General features: G+C 34.8%; 1 protein-coding gene across 1 annotated transcript; it reads left to right on the forward strand.

The window, feature by feature from the left end:
- The first annotated feature begins 1,484 nt into the window (after positions 1-1,484).
- On the forward strand, positions 1,485-23,745 carry LOC127540452 (glycine N-acyltransferase-like protein 2). Its single transcript, XM_051965145.1, has 6 exons — positions 1,485-1,562; positions 2,661-2,768; positions 9,356-9,482; positions 11,084-11,264; positions 13,704-13,946; positions 23,604-23,745. The coding sequence occupies exons 1-6, from the start codon at positions 1,485-1,487 to the stop codon at positions 23,743-23,745; spliced, it is 879 nt and encodes a 292-aa protein (XP_051821105.1).
- The last annotated feature ends 498 nt before the right edge of the window (positions 23,746-24,243 follow it).

The following is a 24,243-nucleotide window of genomic DNA, read 5'->3' on the forward strand; positions in this document are numbered from 1 at the left end:
GAGTTCAGTCTGCTATACCTCTGTTCAGAGAATAAGGATCTTTATCCTGGATTGTTGGATCAAATGTGTCAAGAAGACAATTATTATTAGCCTGTGGATATGAGCATCCTTTAAAAGATCAGAGGAAGGAAACCATATGAGTTGAGGCCAGCTTGCTTTTACATCAGTTGTTCTTAACCTTTTGGTATCTGTTGAAATCTATGGAATCTTTCTCCAAACCATATTTTAAATGGTTTATTTATTTATTTATTATTATATTTATATTATTAAATTAAATTAAATAATTTAAATAATTATTTAATTTTAAAATTTTTTGATGAATTTAATAAATAAAAATATTATTAAATATAATTAATTAGTTAATTAAAATAAAAATTAAATAAATTTTAAATACAAAAAATTAAAAAAATAACCCAGGGGATTACAAAAGAAATTGTTACATTACCAACATTGATCAGAATATTTTTTTGAAAAGAATGAACTCACAGATTGCAAGTTTAGAACTGCTGAGATTAACATCAGCCAATTATTGTAGTGAGGTGTGACTAGTATAATGAGGATCTTTTAGCAAGAACTTAGCCACCAATCTAAAAAAGAGGGGACAGGAAATAAAAGTAAATATCAAATGCAAGCATCTTCAGCCAGCCCAGGGAGAGGAGATATATATGGTCTATTGGGCGGAGCAGTCTTCAGACACTTGGTAAGATAAGATAAGCAGCACACAAGGAGATGGCTTTTTTCTTCTTATTCCCAAGAAGAAATCATGTGTCATGAGTGGGACATTTCTCCCTCCACTTACTTTAAAATAACTGACAAGTGGTTATCAAGATTTTGTGGAAAGGTATCAAAAGAGGCGAAGTCCATCGGCTCTAAAGCCCGGTCCTTTGATTTTTTTTTTTTTTTAACTGTTTGAATCCCTTGGACATTTTTGTAAATTAAATCTTTGTAACTTCCACCCTTTACTCTTGACCCAAATGAAATATTTTTCCTTTCCATGATGAATCTTTCAAATATCTGAAAAGAGCTATGTTCCCTCTCTTTTTCCACTGTCTTCTCTTCCCCAGGTTAAATTTCCCCAGTTTCTTTATTTTATTCTCAGAGGACATGAGATCAGGGTTTTTCATCATACTGGTTACTCTCTTCTGGACATGCATCAGCTTATCAGCTCTTTGAGATTCTGGTCCCCACAACTGAAGACAACATTCTGAATGAGATCTGATTTAAAAAAAAAAAAAAAGGACTGTGGGATGATCCTTCTCATACCATTTGATTCCTGGAAGATTTCTCCCTCTTAATGTAGCCAAAGTGTCATTACTTTTGATAGTTATCACATCCCAATGCTGACATCACTGATTGTTTCTTCTTTTACTCATAAAATTGATTTTCTTTTTCTTTTCTGCTTCATCTTCTTGATCATAGATCCTTTGAATTCTTTTCTCCATGTTTTTTTTTTTTTCTGAGAGGCAGAGAGGGGCTCACATAAGATGATTCGGTTACATGACTCCAAGATGCTGCAGACTCTGCACCGATCCCTGAGTGAATGCATCCCAGAGGCAATGAAGGTGAGGTGGGGAGAAAGTCATGAAAGAGAAAAGTAGAAATGAAGCTCTACTGTGATTCCTTTGGTTTGTAGAGGAAAAACTCAGCAATGAAACCAGAGAAGGAAGTGGGATGGCAGCTAAGGGGAAATGAATGGACTGTGATCAATTTACTATAATTTTCTGTACCTCCATTTCTTTTTTGCTGAGGCATTTGGGGTTAAATGACTTGCTCAGGGTCGCACAGCTAGGAAGTGTTAAGTGTCTGACATCATATTTGAACTCAGGTCCTCCTGACTTCAGGGCTGGTGGTCTATCCACTGTGCCACCCAGCTGCCCCTATACCTTCATTTCTTAATTTATAAAGTGTGTACTCACACTGTCTCTCCTAGAATTCTGTTTTAGAATCATTACTCTTACTATTCTAGAATCTAGATCCTGGAGAGAAAGAAAAAAGACTGAGACAGACTAACAGATAGACAGAAACAGATATATAAAGAGATATGGAAACAGATCAGAAAGAGCCAGAGTCAAAAGCAGAGAGTTAGAGACAGAGAGAGAGAGAGACTTTATTAATATTCACTATATGCTAGGAATTGAGCCAGGAATTCAAATATAAGAGAAAAAAATGATATCCTTTCTCCTAAAGAGTTTATATTGTAATGAGAGAAGACAATGATTAGTTGGTGAGAGATAAAGATAGTTGGTGAGAGAAAGGGAAAACCCACATGAACATGAACTAGAAGAGCCTGGAGAACCAGGAGTAGAGCCTTGAGATAGCTTGAGCACTTTATGAAATGGTAGATTTCCTGGGCAGAAACTCAAGAATTGGAGGAAGGGTCTTGATGGATAGAGACATTTACAAATAAAATGATTCCTCTCTCCTTGCATTTCCTTAGTAAAGAATCTGGACAGGAAGGGATGGGAATGTAGAGAGAGGAAGGGAAGAGAGGATAAAAATAATATCATTTTCTAGGACACCAACAAAGCACTATTATGGCACTGGATGTCACTCTAGAAAAGTTCATGCTGGGAGGGTCTTCTTTTCTCTGTCCCTCTGAAGCAAACTTCAGGTTGCTGCCTTCTACTTTTAGACTCATTGGCTGCTGTTGTCTACTTTAGGTATATGGTTCCATCTTTAACATCATTCGTGGAAACCCCTTCAACCTGGAAGTGCTGGTGGACTCCTGGCCGGACTATCAGACTGTAATTACCCGGCCTCAGAAGCAGGTAGGCTCAATGAGTACTAAAGTATTAGAAAAGGGATATTAAGACCAAGAGATTTCTGATGGAAAAAAAAAGCCTTCTTTCTGCCTCTTAAGACTTCATAGAGTTGCCCTATATTTGTAATACCATTAAATCACCATAGAAGCTCATCTTTAGATTTGGGTTTTGATTGGTTATAGCAGTTTTCACACTCTTCTCTTACTTTCCACACTTAAGGTAACCCAATTTCCCACTACTATGTCACTGGCTCTTCATTCTTGCCAGTCTCAAGGACAATAATCTCATTTCTTCTTTCTTGCCAACCTGAATTTGGGTAGTTACATAAATTTTCATTCCTGATTTTATAACTTCCATATCCTTAAAAATTTTATATCTTATCATATTCATTTTTAAATTGACATTTTTAAATGTAGTCATTCTACCTCTATGCTCTACCTCTATATTCTACCTCTATACTAAACAAGCCATCCCTTGAATGTAAGATTTAAGAAGAAAAAGAAAATAATGTTGCTTGGCAAAACCAACTAATACATCAATCATATTTGAAAGGATGCACGATATTTGGACACTCACTATGCAAAGATGGTTAGGCTCATTTCTAAGAGAATAAAGAAAATCATTAAAAACAATCTGCTCAAATGTAACCGAATCATCTTATGTGAGCCCCTCTCTGCCGCTCAGGAAAAAAAAAACATGGAGAAAAGAATTCAAAGGATCTATGATCAAGAAGGTGAAGCAGAAAAGAAAATCAATTTTATGAGTAAAAGAAGAAACAATCAGTGATGTCAGTGTTGGGATGTGACAACTATAATTCCTAAGACTGATGTCAATTCTAAATCTCATTACTTTTTTATGTGGATCTGAAGAACATTTCAAGTCACACTTATAGCTTCTTTTAAAAATTCTTTTTATTCCTTAAGCTTCAGACCAACATTTCAAGATAACTTTCTCCCTTTCTTTTTCGTTCTCTCACTTTACCTGTGCCCCCCATCGTGCGCGCGCGTGTGTGTGTATATACAAATATGCTATAACATATAGATGTATATTTTTATCTAAATATCTATTGTATGTAAACATGGAGAGATTTAGTTCATTTGTGATACTTCATTCCTAAAAGATTTTAATAACACTCCTTTCCTTGTAGTTTCTCCCTTTATTAGAATGTAATTTTATGGAAGACACAAACTCTCTTTACTTTTGCATTTGTTCTTGACATAATGCTTGACAAACAGTGTAAGATTACATATGTATGTGTGTATATACACATATAAATATATATGACTATAATTGTGCATCCATATATATATATATATATATATATATATATATATATATATATATATATATATATATATAAATACGACATGACAGTATTTATATATGTATATTTATACATATATGTAAATGTATATACATAAATATATAATTTATGCAAATACAATCTTTAATATGCATATATGAATATATAAATGAATGTCTATGTTCACATGTATGCATGTAAATTTATATGTATATGTATATATAATTTACAAAATGTCAGACAGGATGCTACTTGTCAGGAGTATAAAACTATTAACAGTTCCTAAACCTAAATAGCTTATATCCTGGTAGAAGAAGACACAACAAAGAGGGGAGAAATATATTGTTTGTCCCCTGTTCTTGAACATACCAGGACACCAGGAAGGAGATATCACAACTTTCAAGTGAATTGGATTTAAGTGTGAGAAGGCTGTGAAAAGTCACCAGCCTTACTCCATCTTCTGGATCCATCTGGATCCAGTAGCCCCCATGAGGACAACTGCTGATGATCTTGGATGTAGTGGGAGACCTTGGCCTGTTTGAGCTAAAGCCTTTCCCAGGTCTCCCAGGTGTATGAGGTCCATTCAATGATTAAGAGCAGAATAAAAATCAAAAGTAAAATAAAATAAATCTGGGAGGGGAAGACCATCAAGGTTTCTGGCAAAAATAATTAAATGCTATTTCAGTCACTTTGAGCATCAGAATCTAAAGAATGACTGAATAAAGTTTGGGCTAGAATCTATTGGTGACCAATCAATGAGAGTGGGAGTGATTTGAATTTAAGGGATGGTCCATCAAAAAGAAATCTAGCCCACAAACCCCAGGAAATCTCACTATGTTTTAGCAATCAAAATTCATATTCTTTGGTTATAGGATCTGGAGGTAAGGGTATGTGATTCCCTATGGGAACAGAGGGAGAAGAGGAGAGAGGAAAAAGATAAGAAAGGAAGGAAGGAAAAAATGAAGGGAAGGAAGGGAGGAAGGAAGGGAGGGAGGGAGAAGGAAGGGAGAGAGGAAAGAAGGAAGGAAGAAAGCAAGGAAGGAAGGGAAGAAGATAGGAGTTGAGGAAGGGAGGAAGGAGGTGCATTGCTTAACTGTATCTGACCAATTGGGACCTAAGTGATATAGTTACTACTATTAACAGGCTGTTGTTTGTCTTCAGTTCTCAAAGAAAACACACACACAAACACAAGTATGTGTGGATATATACATACATACATGTATGTATGTATGTATATATATATATATGTACACATATATAAATTCACAGTGGTATAGATATACACACACATATATGCATATTTGTGTTTTATGTAGTTTTTAGCAAATCAAGGATCATTTCACAGGAAAGAAAGAACTTTAGGCATGAGAGCAAGCTAGTCTTTGAAAAACAAAATTTTCTAGCTTTGCATTCAGTTAATATGGGGGAAATTCTATGAGGAATGGAGACACCCTTCGTGATTGATGAGAGAAGAAAAAGAACACAACCCTTGGAAGAAAATGACTCAGCCTTGTACTTCATGTCTATTCTGTAATCTAATGAGGGGGGAGAGAGAATGATTTGAGGAGAAAGGGATGGGGGCAAGGGTTAAGGAGTTTGAAATCTTAGAGATTTGGGATATCTTAGCCATGAATGTTTCCCATATGTATCTCTCTTGATTAATTGTACTGAATTGTTTTTCCTGTCTTCCAAATGACATTATTTATATTTGTGGAACAACATGCCTGAAGTTTATGTGAGAATATCTTATTGGCACTGTTTATACTGTACTATCTTATGAAATATTTTTCTTTTGGAGCCAATTATGCCAACTAGATGAATATTAAAGGATGGGATCTTGTAAGTTACACTGAGTAGTGTGAATAATCAATTCCCTGAGCTCCTTATATTATTCACAGTCATCCTATAGATTTTCATTGGCTGGAAGTAATTACCATATTTTATATAACAATTATTTTAAATATTCTGAATTCAAATACCTTTAAGTCTTCAAGAGCATCCATTACTTAGAAGCAATCATTTAATTTTAGAATTAGGGTACTCAAATTACCCTGAACTTGGGGGTCCTCTTATCTTGGGTACCCAACTCTGTACTGAGAGTTGTTGGGAAAGGATTGTCCCAGAAATAACAATATATTGCTTTGTGGTAATATTTGGTGCATATCAATAATTGCATTGTTATTATAGTGTTACCATTGTTGATATTACTATCTTTATTATTAGTCTGTGGTTTCAGTATTCCATGCAACTTCTGATATGGAAATCCCACACATGAACATCAATCAAAAACTTCTCTGTAATGTATAGCCTTAGAAATTTTTTTTTTTTTACTAAAGCTTCTTTCTTTTTTTTTTTTTAATAACTTTTTATTGACAGAACCCATGCCAGGGTAATTTTTTACAGCATTATCCCTTGCACTCACTTCTGTTCTGATTTTTCCCCTCCCTCCCTCCACCCCCTCCCCCAGATGGCAAGCAGTCCTTTACATGTTAAATAGGTTACAATATATCCTAGATACAATATATGTGTGCAGAACCAAACAGTTCTCTTGTTGCACAGGGAGAATTGGATTCAGAAGGTATAAATAGTCTGGGAAGAAAAACAAAAATGCAAGCAGTTTATATTCATTTCCCAGTGTTCTTTCTTTGGGTGTAGCTTCTTCTGTCCATCCTTGATCAATTGAAACTGAATTAGCTCTCTTTATGGAAGAGATTCATTTCCATCAGAATCCATTCTCATACAATATCATTGTTCTGCTCATTTCACTCAGCATCAGTTCATGTAGGTCTTGCCAGTCCTTTCATTTCATTTCATTTCATTCATCCTGCTGGTCATTTCGTACAGAACAATAATATTCCATAACGTTCATATGCCACAATTTACTCAACCATTCTCCAATTGATGGGCATCCATTCATTTTCCAGCTTCTAGCCACTACAAACAGGGCTGTCATAAACATTTTGGCACATACAGGTCCCTTTCCCTTCTTTAGTATCTCTTTGGGGTAAAAGCCCAGTAGAAACATTGCTGGATCAAAGGGTATGCACAGTTTGATAACTTTTTGAGCATAGTTCCAAATTGCTCTCCAGAATGGTTGAATCAGTTCACAACTCCACCAACAATATATCAGTGTCCCTGTTTTCCCACATCCCCTCCAACATTCCGCATTATCTTTCCCTGTTATTCTAGCCAATCTGACAGGTGTGTAGTGGTATCTCAGAGTTGTCTTAATTTGCATTTCTCTGATTAATAATGATTTGGAGCATATTTTCATATGTCTATAAATAGTTTTAATTTCTTCATCTGAGAATTGTCTGTTCATATCCTTTGACCATTTATCAATTGGAGAATGGTTTGATTTCTTATAAATTAGAGTCAATTCTCTACATCTTTCAGAAATGAGGCCTTTATCAGAACCTTTGACTATAAAAATGTTTTCCCACTTTATTGTTTCCCTTCTAATCTTGTCTGCATTTGTTTTGTTTATACAAAAACTTTTCAATTTGATATAATCAAAATTTTCTATTTTGTGGTCAATAGTGATCTGTAGTTCTTATTCAGGGTCAAAAGGCTATCATATTTCTGAAATAATTCTTGAACTCAAGGCTTTTTGATTACTATGTCTACCATATCTCTGCTATGGCAGGATTCTCAAGGCAATATGGTATGCAATTTTTATCCAATGATGTCCCACAATTATTTTCATGGAAACACAAAGTTGGGAGATGGAAAGAACCTTCAAGAATCTCTGTGCAAATTTTCTTCCAGAGTTGTGGAGAGTGGGGACTTCAAAGGTCAATCAGATGGCCACAGTCATACCACTAGTAACTGGCAAACCCGAGATGCTGACTCCTGTTGTCACACTCTCTGGATTATGAGACAATGCTCTCATCCCAATAATATAGCTTTTCCATTGCTTTTCCCCTACCACCATTCTGTGAATAGAGAAGAGCAAGAGCTTCATTTTAAATGTAGAAGATGACATAGTCTTCAGATCATATAAACTGGAATTGAATGAATCCCAAGACTCCCTTGAAAGTTAGAAAAAAAGATGCAATGTTTTCTCTGGATTCTACTATAAGCCAAAAATACAGCAACCTGATATTCAGCATATAGTGGAAGGGAGCAGTATTTCCAACCTAGAAATGTTTCTAAAGGGAGTCCAGTGAGTGATTGGCTATATATGATATTAGAGGACCAGGAGAGCTTAAAGATGAAAAGAGGGTCACTCCTAGAAACTTTTTAGTCAGTAAGAATTTATTATGTGTTTAATATATGCCAGGCGAGGTGCTAAATGTGACTGGTAGTAGCTTTATTTTATTTTTTTCCATCTTTAATCTCTTGAGGCAGAGTATTTATTTATGGAGAAAGATGAAAAATTTAAAAGAAAAACAAAGTGCTTAGAAGGATTGAAATAAATGACTTCTTCTATCCTTCTCTCTATTTTGCATTCCGGGGACTTAAGTGCAACAGCTGAATGTTGCAATGGAAAGAATGCTAAACATGAAGTCAGAAAGGTGGAGTCAAATCCAGCCACCGTCACTTATTAGAAATGTGATTCTAGGCACTATTACCTCAGTTTTTTCATTTTTAAAATGATAATATTAGTAGCACTTACCTTTCCTGCTTCCCATCTTTTTATTGGTTTTGATATTTTATTTGTTCCAAATTACATGAGAAACAAAGATACTTTTTAATTGTCATGTTTTATAATTTTAAGTTCAAACTTTTCACCCATGTTATCCTTTCTCCCTCATCAATGAGAAGCAAACACTTTGATAAAGGATTTACATGGGCAATCATGTAAAACATCTCCATATTAGTTTGTTAAAAAAAAAAACAAAATAAAAACAAAATAAAATAACAGTATATTTCGATCTTCATTCAGAGTTTCTATGAGGGAGATACAGTTTTATCATATGCCTTTTAGAAATGGTTTTGGACTTTTGTATTGCTGGATATAACTGTCATTCACCTTTGATTCTTGAACGATTTTACTGTTTTAGTGTGCAATGTTTTCCTCCTTGTATTCATTTCACTTTGCATCAATTTGTCAAAATCTCTGCATGTTTTTTTTTTGTCCTGAGATCATCATTTCTTATATGGAATAATATTCCATTGCCATCATACAGCACAACTTGTTCAGCCATTTCCCAGTTGATACATGTACTGTTGATTTCCAATACCTTGCCACCACAAAAAGAGCTGCCAGAAGTACTTTTGTATTACATAAGTCTTTTTCTCTCTTCTGAAATTTTTTCACTTCCCCCAATCTTGATCTTCCCTGCAGGAAATGATGGATGACAAAGATCATTACGCAAACACTTACCACATCTTCTCGAAAGACTTCCAGAAATTGCCAGCAATTCTAGAATGTAATAGTGTCATCAACTGGAAACAAAGTCTCACAATCCAAGGTAACATATTGAACGTGAAAGAAAAATGGTTTTATTTGAGCCTTGCAACAACCCAGGGAGGAATGCAGTCCAGGAATTGTGAAGGAAAAAGCTTAGGCTCAGAGTAAGTGACTGCCAAGGACTATAGAGCTTCAGAAGCAGAATTTGAGGTAAAATCTTTCTGAGTTGGAGGCCAGTGATCAATTCCATGTTTTATGTTCCCATCATGCTTACTCTTTATGTTATACCATACTTTGTTTAGATATAAACAAGGAGAATATAATATGATGTGGGCTCTGAAAGAATTTATAATTTACATAAATAATGTCTATTATACAATGAGAACATGATAGGGGAGATAGGGAATGAAGGTGTTATAACCAGTTTGAGATAGGGAAACTGAGGCTTAGAGAGATAAAGTACCTGTCCAAGGAAATACAGTTGATAAGAGAGAATGGTGTTTGATCTTGGACCTATTGATTACAAGTCCATCCCTCTTTGATATATAGCCCTTCAATCTTGAACCAAAATCCTGATGTACAAATAGTATTGGATTGTAGGAAGAGCCCCAGATTCAGAGTCAGAATGTATGATTTCTCATCCTGGCTCCATCTCTTCCTTAGTGGGTGACTTTGGGATACTTAATTTCTTTCTCTGGAAGATGAGGGGACTGAAATGGATGATCTTCAATTATTCTATTATGCTATTATTCTTGTTTAAGAGAGTGACAAAGTTCTATGTAAGTTGAAGAGAAATTTCTTTCCATTTTTTGACTAGAGAAAGCTTTGCAGACCACTGAATACTTCTTGCATCTGAGCATGAGCACTAAAGACTGAGTTAAGAGAGAGCGACACATTTCTGAAATCACTTATTTCTCTTGTCCCTCATGTGCCTTTGCTCAGTCAGATATGGGAAAAGCCAGACAGATGCTGTAAAATAGTGATTAATCTAGTTTGCTGAACAGGAAAGTAGTGATGATGTTCAAGATTATTAAATGATTCCCTGAAAGGGAGGTTAGACATCATGTAGTCAAAAACCTTAATTAAATGAGAAAAATCGGCAGAATGCTTAGCACGATTCCAGACCCATCATAAGTGATAGATAAACACTTGCTCCCTACTTCTATTCTTATATCTTCTCATATGAAGATCCTGAGTCCGGGAGAGAAAAAAAAGAAAATCAATGTTCTGTGATATAGGTCCCATTCCTCTCCGCCCCACTCATTGCACTTTTTCCACAACAAGGCAATAAAATCCCATGAATAGTGTAATGGACGTAAACTCAGGCAGACATTCTGCCTCAGACATTGGCTAAGTCATTTAATTTTTCTCCAGTTTCCTCACCTGCAAAACTATAGATTTTGAAATCTCTTTTAGCCTTTAATCTCTGAGCTATTATGGGAGTAGGTATCAGGATGATTTGAATTTGACTTTTTCCTCAAGCACTCACTGGATGGCTGACTCTAAGCAACTCCTTTAGCTTCTCTGGGTCCCAATTTTTCCCTTTATAAAATGATGGGGTTCACTTAATGGCCTCTAAAGTTTATTCCAGCTTTGATCAATGATGCTATGATTCTCTGCTGAGATAGTTAAGCCATATTCCTACTGTTCTCCTTTCTCTAGGTTGCCAAAATGGTTTAAATGAAAAGATAAAAGATGTTGTGGCTTTCAAGTCCATAAAGGTGGATTACTCCAAGAGGTTTCTCTACATAACAGAAGATGTTCTCAAATCCATTGCCTCCAATGGAAGCAAGCTGATGAAGTCAAATGAAGTAGCCAGTTCAGAAAATGTGACATTTAAAAGGTGGGGAATAATTGTTCAATAATTCAAAACCAACAAGCATTGAGGGAGCACCTACTACATTGCAGGTTCTGTTCTAAGAGATGGATATATAAATACAAAGTAGATTAGTGCTTTTGCTCAAGGCGCTCACACTCTTTCGGGAGATAACATACACAAACATCACCCAGGGGTGTATGTATATACACCCACATTGTATAAAATGCAAACACAAAATAGATTTGTTGCAATTGGATGCTAGATGGACAGAATTTCCTCCTGGAATGAGAAAAGGCTTTGTATAGAAAGTTCATTGACTTAATTGTTAAGGGAGCTAATTGTTGTAATAAGCAAAGATATTTGCTTATTATATTATATATTTATATTTTGCTCTATTGTTTCTGTAAGGGACTGCTCAGACCACTTTGATATGTAATTAGGGTATTTTATAGTGGTACATTATGCATTCATTAAAATAAGATGTGTCCTTTAACAACATCATTCAAGAAGGAGGAGGAAGAAGTAATGGAGAAGAGAGAAGAGATAGAGGAGCAAGAAATGAAGGAGAAGAAGATAATGAAGTAGTAGTAGTAGCAGCAGTAGCATCATCATCAACATCTTCCTCTTCCTCCTCCTCCTCATCATCATCACCAGCAGCAGTAGTAGTAGTAGTAGTAAGTAGTAATAGTAGTAGGAGTAGTAGTAGTAGTAGTAGTAGTAGTAGTAAAGGTGATGAGGAAGGGCATTCCAGAAATGGAAGACTATTATTGCAAATTCTATTGCACAGAGTTATAAAACGGAGTAATGTGGAAGAAGAAGAGTAAAAAGTCTGTACTGTAATATGCATGAAGAATAATGTGCATTCACACAGAACAATGTGAAAAGGAGTTTGGAGCTAAGTTGAAAATAGTATTAAATGAGAAATAAAGGGACTTTTATTTGTTTCTAGACATAATGAGAACCCCTGTGGTTTCTTGAGTTGGGAAGTTGTTAGGTCAGGTCTGTATTTTACAAACATCACTTTCTCCTGCAGTAGTTGTAGGTAAGAGGTAAGCAAAATTTGAGCAAGGGCCATGTGCATAGGAAGAAGAGAACAGATGCAAGAAGCCAAAGATTTGCTTTCCTGATTTAATTCTTACAATGGATAAGGGAGAACTTCCAAAAAATAACCACCCATGACTTACTAGAGGCGAGGTCCTCAGATGTTACAAGAAGATAAGAATAATAGCTAGCACTTCTAGATCACTTTGATGCTTGTAGAGTGACTTACACACGTTGTGTCAGTTGATCTTTACAACAATACTAGGAGCTAGGTGCTATTCTTAGAGAGAAAACTGAAGTTGCCACAATTTAAGTGGTTTGCTCAGGGCTTACATAGGTAATAAATAACTGATGCCAGATTTGAACTCAGATCTTTCTGACTCCAGACTCAGTGCTCTATCCACTGAACCACACACAGGGAAAAAAGTCTCTAGAATAAAATGATAAAAAATCTACATGATACACATGTAGAAAGACAGGTGTTATGGTAGCGTGAGTAAAAAGATGATCTACAAGTTAAAGTGAATTGGATTCATGTCTTTTCTGTGATAAAGAGCTCTGTGACTTTAGAAAATCACTTAATTTCTCAATGTCCTAAATTCAGTTCAACAAATGACAAGGCTTATTGATATCCAAAAGATTGGTTCTATTACACAAGACTTTTGATATGAAAGGAGATATGGGGCAAATTAAATAACAATTTCAACAGTGCTGGGTTCTTGAATGCTATGACAAGAAATAGAAAGTTGTGGCAGAGCTCCCAAATTGAGTATGGGTTTAAAAAATAGATTAAAAATCTCTCTTTGGAAAACCCATATAGCTAAGCTTGAAGAAACTCATGCCCAGTGTATTCACCATGGGAAGGGAAAGGGGGAAGGAAACTATGAACAGTAGCTCATGACTGTTATAGCATAACAGTGTGTGACTTATACATATTGTAGTCCTCTTTAGTTCTCAATAAGTTAAAAATGTTTTCAAAATATTGAAGGTCAGTGTGAATAGAGGAATTTGTCCATTTTGTTCAATCAATACTGAGCTATGTGTAATGCACTGGGCTAGACTATGCTATAGGAGATAAAGATGAGATTGCCTTCCCTCTAATAAACCAATCTTGTAGTTATGCTGAGATATGTACTCAAGGAAAAATCTACAAGTTAAAAAACAAATTGTTAAGAAAGTGAGGTAAATATTACTTCCAAATGTAGGGACAAAAAGATGATTTCTTAAGGAGTGTCACTTGAAATGGGTTTTGAAGGATGGAGAGGCTATCAACAGATGAAGACAGGAGTGAGGGGGAGGTTAGAGATGGCATGTAGGGAGATTGCTAACTTAGGGAATATGAGGAGCAAAGACCTAAACTTGGGAAGGTGAAGGAAGTCTTTGGAAAACAAGTAAGAAATAAAGTAATGTTTTCCTTTGCAGTACAAATAACAACTTCAAGCTTTCCCTGTTGGATGTTTCCCATGCTGAACTTGTGAATAACAACTGGAAATTTGGGAAGAATGAGAAAAGCCTGAGATTTGTCAAACGCTGCCTCCAAAACTTCCCTGGATTCTGTCTGCTGGGTCCAGAAGGGAACCCCATATCTTGGACTATAATGGAACAAACTAATGAACTGAGGATGGGTTATACTCTACCTGAATATCAAGGCAGAAGAATTTCAAAGTGGTTGGGGATTAGTTGTATGCAATATCTGAAAGAGAATGATGTGCCATTTTATGGTCATGTGGAGAAGATGAATGAGAGCGCTCAAAGATTAATGAAGTCTCTTGGTTTCCAATTGTTGGATGGTGGTTGGCATGAATGGAAATGTGTGCCAGATGAAAAATTTTAACTGCCACTTTTTCAACCCAATTACCCTAATTTCTAAACTCTTTTCTCTATTCTTGGGGTGGCCATGGGAGACACCATCCATCAGTGTCAACTAACAAGTATTTGGAAGTCAACAATTTGTTTCCTCTCAATAGACATCAATACATGAAAATTTCAGGAACAAATGCTATTCTTGGAATCAGAAAGGTTTGAATTCAAGTATTACTTGTTTCTAATAAGATATGTGATCCTAGGAAGTTCCTTCAACTTTCCAGGAAGCTATAAAATAAGGGACTTGGACTAGTAACGTGACAAAGCTCCTTCTAGCTCTCTCATTCTAACCTTCCATAGAGTTTTACATAGACAGGATGGTATTAATGTCTGGAGATGGAGAAAACTGGTTAACTTGTTGCAGTCCCATAGACACATTTCCTAAATGGCTCTGAAGCTGGCAAAATTCTTTTTAAATAGCTTTTTATTTTCAAAATACATGAAAAGATAGTTTCAATATTCACCCTTACAAAATCGTGTGTTCCAAACTTTTCTCCCTCTTTTCCCCTGCCCTTCTCCCCAGGACAGCAAGTGATCTAACATATGCTAATCATGTATAGTTCATATATATATGTATGTATATATATGTACATATATTTCCATATTTATCATGCTCCACAAGAAAAAAAGAAATGAGAAAGAAAATAAAAGCAAGACTCCAACAACAAAAAAGTGAACATATCTATTTTATGATAGTCGCCATAGCCATCTCTCTGGGTGCAGATGGCTCTCCCCATCACTTCTATTGGTATTGGTCTGAATCACCTTACTGTTTAAAAGAGTCTCATCCATCAGAGTTGATCATCTTATAATCTTGTAATCATATACAATAATTTTCTGATTCTGTTCACTTCACTCAGCATCAGTTCATGCAAATCTTTCCAGTCCTTTCTAAAATCATCTTGCTGATCATTTCTTATAGAACAGTAATATTCCATAACATTTATATGCCATAACTTATTCAGTCATTCTTCAACTGATGGTCATCCACTCAGTTTCCACTTTCTTGACACTACAAAAAAGGCTGCTACAAACATTTTTGCACATGTGGGTCCTTTTCCCTATTCTATGATCTCTTTGTCAAAACTCTTAAACCTCTTCCATATCAAGCCTAGAATATGAAAAACAGGGTTCTGTGCATATAACAGAAAACATGTCTCTTCTGATTAAGGAGTTTGACACTTGGGAGTTGTAAAATTACTTTTAGACTTTATTGCCTCTGGTCAATGTTGTTTATACCCATTTTTCCATTTAGGGACAGTGAGATTATACAGGTTTACCTTCCTGAGTTCAAATCTGTCCTCAGATCCTTAGTCCCTTTCTGACTCTGAGCAAGTGGCTTAACCCTGTTTGCTTCAAGTTTTGCATCTGTAAAATGAACAAGAGAAGGAAAGGGCAAACCACTTCATTTTCTTTGCCAAAAAAATCCCTAAATAGGGTCACAAAGTGTTGGACACTACCGAAATGCCTGAATGACAAAACATTATCTAACAAGTCAAGGAATTCAGCAAGTTTATTGATATTTTGACAGCATGAACATTTGCATCTCAAATGCCAAAGTAGCTTGATAAGGGGATTTCTATTGACTCTAACTTACTCAGGTTAATCCATCAGGATCCAGATTCTGCTCAAAATAGTGTTTCTTAAAGGAACCAGATTAGAGTTTTTTTTGTTGTTGTTGTCAAGATGCCTACTTGCAAAGACTTCCCTCAAAATTGGCAGAGCCATATTATCCTTTTTTTAGATTATGGCACGCAACTCTAGGGTTTCAGTCAAGCACCAGACGAAATTCAAAACCCAGTACCAATACTGGCTTTTCTTGCCACCTCCATGAGAGTATATTGTGCCATCATATAGATAGTAAGTTAAAACAGACTGAAATGCAGAGCACAGGCTAACAATTTTGCAATCTGATTGATAACTTAATTGTCAAGACTTTCCTTGAAACCCAACGGAATGATAGAACTTGAAATTTTTTCAGAAAAGGCAAAGGGGACTGGCTAAAAGTTTGCTCAAGGGAGATGCTGTTAGAGAGAGCCAGGCTACAACTTAACCTATGTTGTCTACATTAATATAACTGAATAAGCTAGATCTATGTTCTTGAGCCATATATCACATGCAACCATGTCATAGTCAACTGCTGAAATGCATTTGTTAGGCTGGAAAACTTTAGATTTTTTGCATTTTTACAGGATTCTGGCAGAGATAGGAATCTTAGGGAATACCCCATCCATTCCTTTATTTATAGAGAAAATGGACCCAAAGAGTATAATATCTTAGGCAAAGCCTCTAAATTCAAAAGTGAAAAAGCCAGGATATAAATCTCTTAGTCTTTTAACTATAATAGAAGAGCTTTCATCAATATAAGATACTTTTTCAACACTAAAAATGTTCCTCCTTGTTTTAAACAGTAATAGTAGAAAACAATTTCCATTCTAAACCACAAAATGACCCTTTATAAAAACATTCTAGTGAATTCTTCTAATTAAGTGCAAAGAGGAAGTTTATCTTTCCTTATGCAAACTTGCAGTTTTCTCTTCAAATAAATTATCAACTATATACTCAGAACTGCTCTGAATTTTATCCTAATTGCCAGCATATTCAGAACTAAATTCAATTCCCAATGACAGTAATTGACTTCTCAAATCCTAAGTAACAAATATTTCTCTGGCTTTAATTGATTATATTCTGTTTATATTTACATGTATATTCTTTTATTTAAATGTGTGATTCATCTTTGTCTAGTTGCTTTATACTATCTCACTTTGTTTTTTATAAAACTTAGTTTATGCAGTTTATCATAGTCATCTCATATTTTATACTACTGGGAGCTACAGCAAAGCCTTCATTCTAAACTCTTTATTGCTAATATATTGTAGTATGCATAGGATGTAGAAATTTAAAAATATATATTTTTTGTTTGAATTTCAAAAACAAATCAATCACTTTTTAATCATTGATCATTTGTCTTTGTATATATGGACAAATAAAATATATTAATACTTGGCATTTGGAGGGTTTTGCTTTTTATTTCTTCATCTATTATTCATTCATGATATTATAACAAGGACTATGATATCTAGTCGCTTAAAACAGATTTTTTTATTGGGACCAATATTTCAATTTTCCTATAATTCCTCACTCTTCACCATTGAATTGGTTCAAGATTTCTTTCCTCTATACTGCAACATATTTAATATATATAGGACTTCTTGCCATCTAGAGGAAGGGGTGGAGGAAGGGAGAGGAAAAATCGGAACAGAAGCAAGTGCAAGGGATAATATTGTAAAAAAAAATTATCCTGGCATGGATTCTGTCAATAAAAAGTTATTATAAAATAAAATTTAAAAAAAAGATTTCTTTCCTCAATCGTTCAGTAAGTTCACCCTTAAAGAATTTGAGCTTTGGAAGGGTACTCAAACACAATCTAGTTCAATGGATAGTGAAACAATAATCCTTCCTAAACCAGTTGCAGCAATCAATCAGCCAAACTTTGCTTGAAAAATCTAATGTGAAATATATGATTTCCTAAAATAACCTATCTTTCCTTTGCGCAGCTCAATTTTGAAGAAGGCTTTCTTTAAATCAAGCCTATGACTGCTAGTTTGAAATTTGAGTCAGTCATTCTGGTTCTGCCCTCTATCCTCCTATGGGACATCCTTCCCATTATTTGAAGAATGGTATCTTGGTTCCTTTTAGTATTCTCTCCTTAGGGCTGAATATGTTCGATTCTATCAACCCATGCAGGAGTTTATACCACATTTTTATGTTCACTTTCTGCTGTATCATTCCCAGCTTTTTAATATAATTCCTAAAATATGTTGCCCAGATCTCAATGCTCCAAAAAGTCTGGCCAGAGTAGAGGATGGTGGCCTTCTAATTGTTTGGTTCAGAATATTATTCCTTTCTTTGTCTGCTATATCAGTTTTGACTCTTGCTGAGATGAAAATCCTCTTAAAACCCACTGGTCTTATTCACAAGAAGTTCTGTCTAGATCATAATTGCCAAACTCAGGGCTAGCAGGTCTCATGCTGCCTCAAAATATTCAATTGTACCCTCAAAGAGATTAAAATATAATTGGGAAATATTTAACAAAATAAATATTAAGAAAATGAAGCACTAAAAGCATTATTCATACAAAAGATATTCATATATAGCACATGATAAAGATGACCATGCTTAAAGGCTTCATACAGAGTCAATGTAATTCATCAGTGCAATGCCATCTGCTGTTCTTTATGTATAACTCAAATATCATCTTCACACCTTGCACATGTTATGTTAGTCTTGTCAAAAGCTAAGGAGTTCCACTTCTGGGGATTGTTGCCATGTTTCATTGTTCTGTTTCTGTATTTTCTATAAGGAATATGTTATCTTAGGGTACATTGACCGACAGGAAACATCCACATATAACTAGAGATTAACTTTTTTTGTCACAATTAGTTTTTATCTCCATGAGATCTTTAGTGGGTAAGTAGCAGCCAGAAAGTTGAACGCCTCCAGATATAACTTTTCTTAAATCTGTTCAACTTACTTCTTGATCCCTGTGCTAAAGAATTCCTATAGTCTGTATGGCTTTGTACATCACTTCCTAGTATCTTTAGATTCAGTGTATTTTTGAATCCTGACCAAAGTCATTTCACATTGATTTTCCCCTGAAGTGCATAAATGCCACAAATTGGAAATTTTAGATGCCTAATTCCTTGACTCTTCATTCTTCCATTCCTCTTCACTTGATAATCCAAATACTTCCCTCACAAGCACCAAATAATTGCAATGTATCATCTGTCTACCACTTCATACATCCAGCAGATTTCCTAGTCTTTCAGTTCCCTTCTGTGGTTTGCTATTTATTTGATCAACAATTCTTGCTATTATTACTAAGAATATAACTGGACTCTATATTCCATCAAGATTTTCTAGCAGTGAAGATGAATTTGTGGGTGTTATTTATTCTGATCTATTTTTTCCAAAGATTTCTCAACCTTTTCTCAGTTGTATGACATAGTCATAACTCTTCCATTCTATGAAATTTCAAATCACAGTATAATGGGAAGCTAATGGTTTTCTCACATATTATCAAATATGCTTTAGATTAATAATATTCACCAATAATACAATTTTTTAAAAAAATTAATTATATTAATTCATAGGCTTCTGATAACAATATCAGAATTACTAGTATCCCTATTTTATAGAAAAAATGAGATTCTGAGAGGTTGTGAGTTGCTTAGATAAGAGTTATCAAGTTTCTGAGTTATGATATGATTTTATCAGCTTTATAAATAAAGGAAGGAGACATGCTTAGATAGCAATCGCTCTGAAAGAGAATTGAAATTTTGGTATTCTAGAATCTCTGTATGTCATCACTGTAATGTGGTAGCCTCAAATACAGCAATAACTTGACTACATTAAGGAAGATAAAGATTTTAGGAATGAGACTGGGTGGTGCAGAGGTGAATGATCATTGTACTTTCCTCTGTCTTTATCAGACCTCATTTAGAATCTTGTGTTGAGTTCTGGGTATCAGGATCTCAAAGAGTTGATAAGCCACTGAGTATCCAGAGGAGGGCAGCCTGCATGGTGAAGAGACTTGAGTCTATGATATCTCAGAAAACACCTGGAAAACACAAGGCAGTGGGGGTGAGGAAGGGGTGCAGTAAACTTCAGATATTTGAAGGATTTATTATGTAGAAGAATGAAAAAGAATAAGGATTCTTCCATTTGTTTTTTTTTTTTCCTCTAAGAAAGTTTTGAAAGTGGAAAGGCATTGAGTCTACTTTATATTTCCATTAAGAATACATTTTGTATAATCTCAAAAAACATGGAGGTGAATGTAATAGGCAATAGGTAAGTAATAAATGAATGAGCAGAGGACTATTTTAGACCTGAAATAGTAGATAGAGCTTCTAGAATTTTGACCCTTAGATTTTCATATCTTACCTTCCATCTGTAAAATTTTCACTAGCTTGAAAACTGCATCCATCTTCTGCTAAGGCATGAAAGCTCTCCCTCTAGCCCTTCCTTGCTTGGTAATCAGACTCTGCCAATTTCTTCTCTCTTGTTTTCTCTTTTGTCCTGACCTGTCGTTTCTTTTCTTCTCCACTTTTCTTCTTTTCTTTTCCTTCCACTTCATTTCTTTCTCTTAGCATTTTTTTCCTCTACTCTCTGTCCTTGGACCATGTATCATATATGACCATATCTTAGTTAAGTACAGAAATGAAACCACTATGTTGAAAAATTTCAGATTTTTGCAGTTAGAAATAATGGATTCTAGGGGTTTTAATTTTATATATGATTGATTTTATTCTGTTTTTATCTTCATGATCTTACATTTAGTATAATAAAACACTTCAAAACCTTAATTATACAACTCTTGATTATTAATAATGTCAAATATTGTTTAGTATGTATATAAATGATATATATAATATGGATAAGTGATATATATGATATTGAAATTTAAATGATGAATAATTGTATCTGAATTTAAAATCATAATCACCACATAGTTACTGATCAGTTGCCTTGTACATATGGAAAAAACAAAATGTTTCATTTTTATTTTATTCTTTCAGCTAATATTCATTCATGATATTGCAACAAAGAACATCATATCAATTACTTTTAAAAGGTTTTATTGTTAGGTCCAATATTTCAGTTTGCTACTAGTGGCTCATTCTCCACCATCAAGTTGGTTCATGATTTCTTCTATCAATATCTTTTTAAGACCACATTTCCAGAGTTTGAGCATTGAAAGAATTCTCAGAGATCATCTTGCTTAATGGCTGGCTAAACAAGAATACTCTCAAAAAGAAGATTTAGTAATTAATCCTACAACCTCTGCTTAGCAATTCTAATGAGAAATATCTTACCTCCTAAGACAGTCTAATTCTGTTTTGCACAGTTCAGTTGTAAAGAAGGTTTTCTTTCCTCAAGCCTAAGCGTACCACTTTGGAACTTGGGTCTGTTTTTTCTGGTTCTATTCTCTGTCATTTTGGAACAAGAGAGATACATATAATTCTTCAAAATGATTGGAAGGCTGAATTTGTGACTCTCTTTAGCCTTCATTTCCAAGGACAACCTTTTTTTCAATTTCTTCAATCCATGCAAAGGTTTTATCACCAATTCATTGTGTTTATTTTCCATTGCACCCTTCCCAGCTCATTGACAAATTTCCTAAAATGGGTTGCCCAAAACTGAGCACAATGCTTAAGTCTGGCCAGAAGAAAAGATTGCTATCAATTTTAACTCTTCTTGAGGCAACAGTCTATGTAAAACCCCTGGTATTCTTCACAAAAAGTATTGTCTAGATCAGAGCTATCAAACACTTTTCTAGCATGCAGCCAAAACATTCAAATGCATTCTGGAACAGATTAAAATGTAACTCAGAAATATTTAATAAAATAAATAAAAAAGAAATAAAATATAAATCACATCACATTTTAAAACTTTCAACATAGGGAATCTTATCTATAATTTAGAGGCCACCATTTTTATTTGAGTGGGATACTATTGGCAGAGACCATTTTATATTAGTAAAGCAGAGTATGTTTTATATTAGTATGTTAAATATACCTTTTTTCTACATCACTGAATTTAAATAAATAAAACTAAATGACTATGGGCCAAGGACTGATAAAATGTCCTTTACAGTTGACCTGGAATAAGAATTTGATGCCTCATGTTTGCATTCTGTTACAGTTCTTTCCTCATTGTAAGGCTTCTGGAATTAATATTTCCTTCTCTGGGCAAATAAAGGTTTTGAACACAATGATCTACAAAATCATTTCTAGCTCTAACATTCTGTAATAATATTGAATAATAAACAAGAAAAGTTCATGAACAACTAGGAGCCAGTTGTATTTTCATTCACATATAATTTTCATTTCCCTGAGATTTCTAGTGGGTGAGTAGCAGGCAGAAAGTTTGAATGCGTCCAGATTTGATTTAGCAATTAAAAGTCTGCTAAATTTCCTCCTTGACTGCAATGTCAAATAGTCCCTATTGGTAGGGCAAACCTAGATGACATTCTGTATTATTTACCAGTGTTCTCACATTAATAAATTTGTTAATTCCAACCTAAGGCACTTTCACAGTAATTATCACCTGAAAATCTCTTCATGGATATCTGCCGCAGATTGGAAATTTTTGATGATGCCTTGACTTTTCATTCTTTCAATCCTCTTCATTTGATAATTCATGTATTTCTCTCACAGGCATGAAGAAATTGCAAAATATCTGTCGAAGACATTTGCCACTACGTACTACTCTCATAGACAAGTAGATTCCCTGGTTTTTCAGTTCCCTGATGTGGTTTTCCACTTGATCAACCAATAACATTTGCTTTAATATAATTTAATGCCTCCATCTTTATTATATACTTTTACTTGTGCATTAAAACCCTGTGCCTACAAAGGATTGCTCAACCTCTAATGATCTCTTTATAAGTCTGAGAATGAGTTGACACATTCTATTTTCATTAGCTGGAATTCTGCCTGGACTCCTCATTGGCCATAAAGCCAAGGTTCACTTTGGCCTTTGTCTTGGAATGCTTGCAAAACCATACTCACTTAATTAACCATACGTTTGTTCTGTATTTACACATTTACAAGGACTTATTTTTAGCTCAGTAATGAACATAGCCGTATTATATGTATTTAACTACAAACACTTGAACTAACAGAGAAATTTTTATCTCAGCTACACACAAGCATATCAAAATATCCACTCAGTGGATTCACCATGAGATGATGGGAGGAAGGAGAGGGTGAACAGTAGTTCATGAAGAACTCACACCACATTGTAAACTCCTTTACTTGAGTCTTTTTGAAATATTGATGGTTAGTGTGACTAGATATTTGTCCATTTTGTTCACTCAATATTGAGTCATGTGACATGCACTGGGCTAGATGCCATGGGAGATACAAAGATAAAGATGAGACTACCTTCATTATGATGTAAGAGTCATGTGGATGAGCTGAGGTATGTACTCAAGGGGAAAAAAAAAAACACCTCCAAGTTAAAAAAGAAAAGTGAGATGAAATGTAGGTACAAAAAGATGCTTTCTTAAGGGGTGTCAATTGAAATGGGTTTTGAAGGATGGGGAAGCTATTAACAGATGGAGACAGAAAGGAGGTTGGCATTTAGGGAGATTATCAATTTAGGGAAAATGAAGAGCAAAGATCTAAAAATGGGAATCTGCAGTAGTCTTTGGAAAACAAGAGATCAATCAATGTTTTACTTTATAGTACAAATGACAACTTTCGGATCCTTCCTGTTGAATGTTTCTCATGCTAACCTTGTGAATAACAACTGGATATTGTTATTTATGAGAGGAGCCTGAGATTTATCAAACATTATCTCCAAAATTTCCTTGGATACCATCTGCTGGATATAGAAGGATTATAATAGTGAATTGATAATAGATCATACCCTACCTAAGTATTGAAACAGAAGTATTGCAAAGAAGTTGGGGGATAGTTTCATGCAATATCTAAAAAAGAACAATATTCCATTTTATATTCATGTGGAGGATATGAAGGAACATGCCCACAAATTAACAAAGTCTTTTGGGTTCCATTCTGTGGATTGTGATTAGCATGAATGGAAATGAGTCCCAGCTGAATTTCTTAAATTTAGCCACTTTCCTAACCCAATTAACTTAATTCCTAAACTCTATTCTCATCATCAGTGTCAGCTGACAATTATTTGGAAGTCAACAATTTATCCCTTCTCGGTAGATACCAGTATATTAAGATTGGTGGGAAAATATTAGCCTTAGCATTGGAAAGGTCTGAATTCAAATCTCAGTTGTTTTTAATAAGATGTGTAACTATAGGCAAGTCCCTTAATTTTTCTGGAAGCTATAAAATAAGAAATGTGGACCAGTTAACTCCTTCTAGCTCTCTCTTTCCATCCATCACAAAGGTTTAGGACAATATGGAATTAGTGTTAGGGGTTGGAGAAAGCTGACTGGACTGTTGCAGTCCCATAGCCACAATCCCTAAATGGCTCTAAGCTGGAAAAATACTTAAACTTCTTTTTTATCCATCCTGGAATAGGAAAAACATTACTATGCATACAATACAAAACAAGT

The sequence above is a fragment of the Antechinus flavipes genome, chromosome 6, assembly GCF_016432865.1.
Source record: "Antechinus flavipes isolate AdamAnt ecotype Samford, QLD, Australia chromosome 6, AdamAnt_v2, whole genome shotgun sequence".
Taxonomy (NCBI): domain Eukaryota; kingdom Metazoa; phylum Chordata; class Mammalia; order Dasyuromorphia; family Dasyuridae; genus Antechinus; species Antechinus flavipes.

Bases quoted from the DNA above. Each gene is read 5' to 3' on its own strand.
- LOC127540452 (XM_051965145.1), top strand. From the start codon at position 1,485: ATGATTCGGTTACATGACTCCAAGATGCTGCAGACTCTGCACCGATCC. The intron at 9,483-11,083 runs GTAACATATTGA...TCCTTTCTCTAG, and splicing joins ACAAAGTCTCACAATCCAAG to GTTGCCAAAATGGTTTAAAT. The intron at 11,265-13,703 runs GTGGGGAATAAT...TTTCCTTTGCAG, and splicing joins GAAAATGTGACATTTAAAAG to TACAAATAACAACTTCAAGC.